This window comes from Solanum verrucosum, unplaced genomic scaffold, assembly GCF_900185275.1.
Source record: "Solanum verrucosum unplaced genomic scaffold, falcon-dt-bn FXZP01000261.1, whole genome shotgun sequence".
In the NCBI taxonomy this organism is placed as follows: domain Eukaryota; kingdom Viridiplantae; phylum Streptophyta; class Magnoliopsida; order Solanales; family Solanaceae; genus Solanum; species Solanum verrucosum.
The window spans coordinates 7,625,384-7,635,052 of NW_026019969.1; the positions used below are offsets into that span (position 1 = coordinate 7,625,384).

Consider the following 9,669-nt stretch of genomic DNA (forward strand, 5'->3'; position numbering starts at 1 on the left):
AAGAGTGACAGAGATAGAACTTCTTTTTTAAAAAAAATAACATATGAAAACTGAAACTAAGCTTTTTGAGACGAAAAAGTAAAAATAGTGGTGGGGTCTGATTGGGAAAATTTCAATTAAACTTTGTGAAAGAGTAAGGTATCATTTGGAAAATTATCATGATTAAAAATAAAATGAACTTAAAGTCTCAAATATCAACACTACAAATAAAATTCAAAAATCTATTGTTGATTTGCTGCAAAAAGAGTTTAAAAAAAGAAATTATGGCAGAGAAGAAAGGATTCTAAGCACAGAAAAAAAGTGAGAGAAATATTAACTATGATTAAACTCTTTAGTTAATCAAATAAATCTGAGCCATTAGATTATTTGTATAACACGTGTCAAAATATTAAAAGAATTATGGAGGAACTGGACGGATCCCTCCTTATTGGAGGAGAGCCAAATCCGTCAAACATTATGTGGTCTACTTACTTAAAATTGTCCTATTGGGTATTTAATAGTATCTGTTTACTCTCTCCTCCATACTTGTTGCTTCTCTGCTTTCTATCTAAAAACTTCTCTGGGTTTCCTTTTTATTCACACTATCAGGTTTGTCCCTTTAAATCTTTATCTTCTTGTTTCTGGTTTTCATATAGATGATGATTTTTCTGTTGTATCTTGATCTTTTTTTTGTAGTAGTTTTCTTATAATTAACTTGTTTTGCTTCTACTAATTAGTTCAGACGGAATAATCATCTGTATATTGTTTAGAAGTTTAACTTCTTGAAAACCCTTCTCTTTTTTTTTTTGCTTTTCTTGAGAGTCTAGTTGTTTGACTTGCTTTTCTTGTATCCATGTTGTCAATTTATTATTCTTTTTTTTCCCATGTTCTTGGGGTGGAATCTTTTTTACACTTTTCAAGAAAAAAAGAAAGACGGGTCTTTGATATTTTCTTAATCTTGGTTTAAGGTAGATGCAAAATAAAAATCTGAATTTCCGGGTAAAAGAGTCATTCATCTATTGTGATAGTAAACGATTAATAGGATGTTTTAATATGATGTTTGTAGCGTGTGAATGTTTTAATCTTTAACTAATCTTGGAGCTAGCAAATTTCATATGTTAAGTTCTTGGTTAGTGATAATAAATCTTCATGGGAAGTGGATTGTATCTGGGATAGGGAATAGTTACATGTGCACATAATTATTGTGGGTTAAGTTAAGATTTCTATTCTGTTAAGACTAGATTATGACATTGTAGAAATCAGAATATTCCTGTTTAGTTGTGTTAACATCTTGTTAATCCCCTCTTTGGTCTTGTAGTGCAAACATGGAAAAGAAGCATCTATGTGCTGCTCTTCTTTTATGGGCCATTACTTGCTCTGCACTTCCTGCTTCCTCTGGTGATTTGCTTAGAATTGGTTTGAAGAAGCACCGCTTGGACGTTAATAGCATAAAAGCTGCAAGAGTAGCCAAACTACAAGATAGATATGGAAAGCATGTGAATGGCATTGAAAAGAAATCGAGTGACTCAGATATCGATATAGTCCCCTTAAAGAACTACTTGGATGCCCAATACTATGGAGAGATTGGTATTGGTTCACCTCCTCAGAAATTCAAAGTTATCTTTGATACTGGGAGTTCTAACCTCTGGGTTCCATCATCGAAATGCTATTTCTCTGTAAGTTGTTGTGCTTATTGTTGTTAAGTTATTTATCCCTTCACTCGTTTATCAGAATTTATTCCTTAAATTTGAAAATGCTCACAGATTGCATGCTGGATCCACTCCAAGTACAAGGCGAGTAAATCCAGTACATATACAAGAGATGGTGATCATCACACTCCTTTTTAACTAAGAATCTTTGTTTTTATTTCATATTTATTGTTCATCAAGTTTCATTTCAAGTTGCAGTTCCGGCTTGATGTGTCTTTTTCTGATTGTATTTTGCTGCTTGTTATGATCTAGGGGAATCTTGTTCAATCCGTTATGGAACTGGATCAATCTCTGGCCATTTCAGTATGGACAATGTTCAAGTTGGTGATCTTGTAGTTAAAGATCAGGTGAATTCTTGTTTGGCAACTGGTTCTCGACATACCATGGTATGATCCTTTCTGTTTTCCAAATGATGACAATTCTACATCAATTTTTCAGGTGTTTATTGAGGCGACACGAGAACCTAGTATTACATTTATAGTTGCAAAGTTTGATGGTATACTAGGCCTTGGTTTCCAGGAAATTTCTGTTGGAAATACTACACCTGTCTGGTAGTTCTTCCTATTTTAGGCGTTTACTTCAGTTGTACCATTTATTTCTTGTTTCTTTTCTTCTCAGCTTTATGGAGTCTGCTTGTCTTACCTCTGATCTAAATGTAGGTACAATATGGTGGGGCAAGGTCTTGTTAAAGAGTCAGTCTTCTCTTTCTGGTTTAACCGTGATGCAAATGCAAAAGAGGGAGGTGAACTTGTTTTTGGTGGAGTTGATCCAAAGCACTTCAAGGGTAATCATACTTATGTTCCATTGACTCAGAAGGGCTACTGGCAGGTACTTGAACGTTTTTCCATTTCCTCTTTTCTTCTACATCTTAGCATGCTGGTTTTTTGGAGGAGGGAGAAGGTTGGTGGTGTGATCTAAAAGCAGCTCATTTGTTATGCTATCCTCCAATTATTTTCCTTTTCCTTTTCAGTTTAATATGGGAGATTTCCTTATCGGGAACACATCAACAGGTGAGTATTTCCCATCTAATCCCATGTAATCATCTACAGAATTGCTAACAGAGCGTAGATCATCACATGCAAGAAATGGAGATTTCCCTCAACTTTGTTTATCGAAAGATAAATTCTAAGTCTACTGCTTTGAGGCAGTACCTTACTGTTATCCAGTTTTCATGACTTATACACAGACATGTACCCTTTAGGCATATAAGTTATCCTTGCGCCATGGACAAAAACAAACTAAGTATCATTCTGAATGAGGTATACCATCTATCTAACACAGTTAATGAGTGTTTTAAGTTCTGGTCATGTTTTCCCATTTCAGGTTATTGTGCAGGTGGCTGTGCTGCTATTGTGGATTCTGGAACATCACTGCTTGCTGGTCCAACAGTATGTTCTGTTATCTCTAACTTACTCGAGTTGTAGACTTTTGGACTATCTCTTTATTTAAAGCAATACTTGTAACTTATGACAAATCATCTTCAGACTATCGTGACACAAATCAACCATGCCATTGGAGCAGAAGGAATAGTTAGCATGGAATGTAAAACTATTGTTTCACAGTATGGAGAGATGATCTGGGACTTACTAGTATCAGGGGTCTGTTCCCTTTCCCTCTTTTGTTTATTTCACATTTCAGTGTGCTTGCGATAAGACGTTATTGTGATCTGCAGGTAAGACCTGATCAAGTTTGTTCACAAGCAGGTTTATGCTTTGTTGATGGAGCTCAGCATGTGAGGTACAACCCCACCTTCTAATTTTAATTGCTCTTCCTATTATGATGTAGTTAAACTTGAAGTTCATGTCATTGAGGAGGCTTTAGTGTTGAGCGGATAAAAAAGTATGAACTACTTCCTGTATTTGAGAAATTACTGTTATGATTACAAATAAGCACAGGAAAATAACGAGAGCTTCCAGAGTTCTTGAAATTATTATCATGTGTGCCTCAAGTATTATCTGATTTCCACACTCTCTGTCATCTGATTTTTGAATACTCAGCATGATCTGTATTGACCTGAAAGGTAGGATTTGCTAATCCAACAGTATACAATGAGCATAAAGTTCTGAGAATGTTGGTGTATCACTTAGGCTCCAGATTAACTGTCTAGCCCTTTAATTACTATGTCAGATGTGACTCAACTAATGTACCAAATTCCTTGCAGCTCTAATATCAGAACTGTAGTTGAAAGGGAAACTGAAGGAAGTTCTGTTGGTGAAGCACCATTATGCACTGCCTGTGAGATGGCAGTTGTTTGGATGCAAAACCAGCTCAAACAAGCAGGGACAAAAGAGAAAGTGTTAGAGTATGTGAATCAGGTATAAGTCACAGCTTTACCTGATGTCCAATAAATGGTATATCAAATCGCCCTAATATTAAAGCTTTGATGTTTTACAGCTTTGTGAGAAAATACCAAGTCCAATGGGAGAATCCACAATCGACTGTAACAGCATCTCATCCATGCCAGATATTTCATTCACTATCAAAGATAAAGCTTTTGTGCTCACTCCAGAACAGGTTTCACTCCACACGTTTTTGAGTTCATGTTCTTACATTGATTACTCGAGTACATTGAAATGTACATATGTGGTATATAATCTTAATATTGCACCCCGATTTGTCATTTCACTCACTAAACAATTGGGAAAAAACTACCTATTTGCTTAAATAGTAGTTATACCCTGAATTCTGACATTATTTGCTTAAATAATAATTATACCATCAACTCTGAAGTCTGAATGACTCATGAAAAATAGGCTAAGGACAAAGTACCCGCATTCACTGAATTGCTGAAACATAAAACGTAGTCGGCGAGAGGCTGCTCCATTGTTGTATCAAATATCTATGTACTTCATTTTGGTTAGTATTCTGGAGAAGGAGGTGTTTCACTGTCTTATTTGCTATGAAATAGAAAGTCATTCCTGGAATTATATGGTAGTCAACTACTACTAATATTATGATATTTAAGCTAAAAGACATATTCTACTAATATTTTGATGTATCTGCTAGCAAGAACATGTCACTGAACCCCTGCTATAATAAAGTAGTTTGGAAACAATACCGTAACTGTTTATATCCAACGAGCTTGAATTCAGGTAAGGCTACATTAAATATTAGTCAAATAAAAAATTTGGAAATTATAAAGAGATGATTGGTAGAACAAGATTGTAAAAAGGAGAGAAACAAGAGTCTTGACTTGCAACCAACGAACAACTTCACTTTAGCAAGACAGAATGTGATCGATCAAGATCAACTGCTGCCAATGAACTTGATGTGTAACATTTGTTATGAAATAAATGCCTTTGATACACCTGATAACTAAAAACTTTGGTTGACAGTATATTCTTAAAACTGGAGAAGGGGTTGCGACAATTTGTGTCAGTGGATTTGCTGCTCTGGATGTGCCACCACCTCGCGGTCCTCTTTGGTATGTTATCCTTGCACTTACAAGCGTCAATGAGTCAATGTGGACTACATTCATACTACTACATCACTCTAAGCAAAAACAATAGAATCATGTTTCATACAAGCACAACACTTCCTATTTCGTTATCATGTAGCTAATATTATGTTGCTGCAGCCCTAAAATGATATTCATATATGTGGTTGCAGGATTCTTGGAGATGTATTCATGGGGCCGTATCACACTGTGTTTGACTATGGTAAATCCCAAGTGGGTTTTGCTGAAGCTGCATAATAGCCTTTCATGTAGTTACACGCCACAGTTACTTTGTAAAATGGGGCAAGTATTGTAAAGAGATGAATGCTACTGCTACTGCTACTGCTACTGCTATATGGTTGTGTTGTATCTGACTATAATATGGCACACTAGTCTCTTTCTTGACTACTTCAGGTGCTTCTTACTAATCCTTGTGCATGTCTAAATAATATATGCTCAGTTGCAGAAGTAATCACTTGCTCCCACTACAAGTAAAGATGCAAAATACTTATTTCAAATTCTTGCATGTGATGCAAGGAATTAGTTGATGTTTTGGAACAATTAGGCCTCGAGAGGATATGACATATTTGACACTGATGGTATCTAGTACTCCAAACGGTCTACTTGTTCGACATGCCATATTTGATATGTTTTAGAACAATTAGTCAATCCACTCTTTTCCTCCAACTTTGTTCACGTTGCCCGCACTTAGTGACAGAGTCAAAGGGCAAAAATAAATGTAAAAACACAAACTTTACCGCATAAATGTCGTGTAACATGTTTTAAACCATAGAAATAGAGTACATGGTATCTATCTATCTATCTATCTATCAAATCCCTCAGGGACAAACATCATACAGTCATGACAGCAAATAAATGCTTAAAAAGGATTACAATGTACAACTCAACATAATACACCAACAACAGAAAATGCATTCAGTTTCAGTATCTATCATTCATCAGTCTTCACCGACATCAGGCTTGTGTAGATGCACTGTTACTCCTCGTCACTTTCATTGCTGAAGACGGATGCAACAGTTACTTTTGGCTTCTTCACAGATTTGTTAACCGAGGTTGTCACCTAACAGAGAAGGGGTAGGGGGGGAAGAAGTTCAGGATTAGCTACAAATCAACCAAATCACTTCCCAGAGTACCAAAAGAATGATGAAAAGACAAATAAATTCCTTGTTTTCTTTTCCTATCCAGAAATGGACTACTTGAGTGCATTTGAAGTATGCCTATTCACATTAATAATAATTAGATGTCATCATCTTCTCCTCTTTCCGAGTAATTTTTTCTGACGGACAGCAGGAAGAGGCAACATATGCACCCCAAGACAGTTAACAAGGCCGTATATCTCACAATGTGTTCCACATAAATAAGAGGTTTGTGAATATGGAATTCCTACTTCCATATTATACTAGCATAAGTTATCTTTTCTATTAAAGTTAATCCTCACGAACAGCAATCACTATCCACTAGAAAAATCCTGTTCGAGTTGCATATAGTTCTGCAGGATGTCACAACCAACCTAGCAAGTTCACAAGGGAACTGAACAAATCAATTGAGTGCACCCTTGTTTTGCACCCGAGGTGTGGCATAGTGGGACAAGGAACACTAGGTGATTTCTTCCCATCTACCTAAGCCTTGGTGGGAAAAGTTACTGGATACCTATGCAAGAGGGAGGTAGCAAGTACCCGGTGGAATAGTCCGGGTGCGCGCAAGCTGGCCTGGACGCCACATCATAAAAAGAGAAGGAATCAATTGGGTGATCCCTAGTTACACCCGTGAATCTCACTATATATCCATGCTTTAAGCATCTTCTTTCTCTCTCAATAGTTCTAATTATCTAAGGATTAGAAGTTTCTAATATCTCCCTTGCACTGAGTTGGAAAATTAAATAAAAAAAATATAAAACGAGACCAAACATAGCTGAGATAATCGGTAATCTAACTGTAAGTACCTTTGACGAGCCTCCTTTCGCAGAAAATCCGAACTTCAAAGTCTTCCTCTGATCTTGATCTGCTAGAGCAGTTGCAGTTCTAACCATGGAAGGGGCTGGAATGTTTCCTGCTTCCTCTGGTGTTTGCTGTTCTTGCTGCTTCTTATTGGCAGCCCTAGTATCAGTAAAAAGCAAAAACAGATCATCGACAAGAAACACATACCACATTATCAGAAAATAGATGCAGAATGGCCTGAATGGAAACATCATACATTTGGGTGAATTTTGCCATCTCCCTCTCTTGACGTTGCTGCTCTCTTTTCTGCCTATCATCCCGGCTACTTCCATGCATTTCTCTCATTTCCTTGAAGCGCTATGATAGTAACAGAAGGTTAGATAGCGCTTAATGGAGGAGTGGCATGAAGGTAATAAACATTTTTTCTGGGGGATAACGATGAAGATAATATCAAAGAACTGGAAAATATTTTGAGTTTTTAAGGAAAACAATTACCTTCCTGTGATTATGATCATATGAACTTAGGTGAGCTTCAAACTCCATTGCTAATTTATATTGCTTGTTGCACAGCTCACAAAAGAAAGTCTTGCGTATTTCCTTCACGTCCGTTTCAATTTTGTGCTCGCGTTCTGCTAAAACCTGGATTTTCATAATGTGCAGGAAGCAGGCAGTAGAAGCCACCAGGTAATAAAAACTGCACGAAATTCTCAAGATCTTCCAAAGTTGGTATCCCCTTATATACCATTCCCATCAAAAGACACACACATATATGCTATATGCTGCCTTCTGTTATTAGATGTATGTTTCAGGAAAAGTAAAGTATCAAACTCAAATAGTCTGGTGCAACATATTTAATAGCTACCCTAAAAGTGTAAATGGCATACCTCCCGTTTTTTGGCAAGTTCTTCAGTCTCCTCAAGTTCAATATCAAGCTTACGTCTTTGAATATTTTCTTCTGCTGTAAAAAAATCATCTTCCTCTTGCTTTCCGATCCCCAACTTTGGGTCTCGCATCCCTGATTTTATTGGCTCAGTAATTCCTAGTCCCCAAAAGGAAGAAATTAATCAAGACTAATTAATGTGCACGAATACATTACAGCAAATGTAACCTAAAAAGGTTGAAAGAAATATTTTGAACAAGTAAACTTACCTTGCTCATTTTTCCCAAGTCCCTTCCCTTTCCAACCCATCTTCTGAAGAAGCCTGAATCCAATGTTAGAGGATGTCAACTGCGTATCTAAAGATGCTTGTTCCACATTTTCCAGGTCTACGTTTTCCGTTGGTCTATGGTTAATAGGAAGGCGAAAATCTTCAGTGAGATCCTCAAGAACAGAAGCCTCATCAGCCTATGTTTCAAAAAGTTGAGATGCAACTTTGTTAATTAAAATAGCTGAATATCAAGATTTGTCCATGTTAGTAGAACAGCACAAGTCATGGAATATAGCAGAGTTGAAATAAACCAAAATTCATAAGCATCCTTCGTTCCTTACAAATAAGTTAACTACAAAGGCACCGGTATATTTTCTTACTTCTCTCTACATAAACCAAAAAAAAAAAGAAAAAAGGAAAAGGCTTGAGCTGCATTATTATGAGTTCTCCAGATTGCAAAAGAATCTTCATACTATTAGAATCATCCTAAATGAGTTTCTAAATAAGATTGAAGAGAAAGTAATAGAAAAATCCAATAAAAGTGGAAATAAACGAGAGATCCATGATGAATGAAGGAATTAGCCAAGTCACAAAGTAAGAACAATCAGCATTCTAGCTCATACCTCTTCCATTTCTTGCTGGCGTCTATCTCTCATGCGCATATCTGGCCTACTATTGAACCATCTATCATCCATACCTATATGATATCGCTGTTCACACAGAGCAAGCAACAAAGTTACTTACCAGTGTACAAAAGAAAGAAATGTTGCACAAAAGTAAACAAAGTGAAAAAGTGGCAAAACTGAACCAAGTCTAGATTCCAGATTACCTTTCAACCATGTAATATAAGAACAATCCACGCATTCTATTAGTTAAGCTGCTTTGGTATATCATAGAATGTTTCAATGAAATCATTTTCTAGTGTAATATATAGTTGAAATAAATAATTTCCTCACACAAGTATCTCAACTCATTGCCAACTAAAACAATGATTCAGCATATAGTTTCCTGGTTAAATCATTTTCACTAGACATTTTACGACAATACTTAATCAATCGGATGGAATAGACTACAAATTAATTAAACAATCAAAATCAGCAAACAGAACATTGCATAACAAAATACTCCTGTAAATTGTAAGATCCCAATGATATACCAGAAACCGAACACGGAATTCATTTTCAACGATTCATTAGGTTCAGAGGTATGCAAAGAATCGGTACATCAGGAAAAAAAAATAGGTCTTTGTTCATATTTTCAACGTCTACGAACAGAAATCGGAGGAAAATAAAGATGAATAACGAGAAGTAATTGGTACCTGATTGAACGAATATCTGCTTCGTAGTTGAGAAGAATTAGTGTTAGCTCCACAATTGTCTGTAATTCAGGATTCAACGTTTGTTTGAGCGAAAGAGAAAGGGCAAGAATCTAGGGTTAAG

The 9,669-nt window shown here is 36.2% G+C and overlaps 2 protein-coding genes across 2 annotated transcripts; one reads left to right on the plus strand and one right to left on the minus strand.

Annotated features, from left to right (window-relative positions):
• The first annotated feature begins 1,296 nt into the window (after positions 1-1,296).
• On the plus strand, positions 1,297-5,532 carry LOC125815499 (aspartic proteinase oryzasin-1-like). Its single transcript, XM_049494979.1, has 13 exons — positions 1,297-1,655; positions 1,743-1,803; positions 1,941-2,035; positions 2,127-2,239; positions 2,348-2,516; positions 2,659-2,698; positions 3,012-3,076; positions 3,173-3,286; positions 3,361-3,425; positions 3,850-4,003; positions 4,083-4,202; positions 5,024-5,112; positions 5,298-5,532. The coding sequence occupies exons 1-13, from the start codon at positions 1,305-1,307 to the stop codon at positions 5,380-5,382; spliced, it is 1,521 nt and encodes a 506-aa protein (XP_049350936.1). The 5' UTR covers positions 1,297-1,304; the 3' UTR covers positions 5,383-5,532.
• Positions 5,533-5,988: 456 nt separating this feature from the next.
• LOC125815522 (uncharacterized) lies at positions 5,989-9,669 on the minus strand. Its single transcript, XM_049495012.1, has 8 exons — positions 9,549-9,669; positions 8,854-8,940; positions 8,232-8,427; positions 7,967-8,121; positions 7,578-7,721; positions 7,339-7,439; positions 7,088-7,241; positions 5,989-6,205 (listed from the first exon to the last, which is right to left on the minus strand). The coding sequence occupies exons 2-8, from the start codon at positions 8,923-8,925 to the stop codon at positions 6,122-6,124; spliced, it is 906 nt and encodes a 301-aa protein (XP_049350969.1). The 5' UTR covers positions 8,926-8,940; positions 9,549-9,669; the 3' UTR covers positions 5,989-6,121.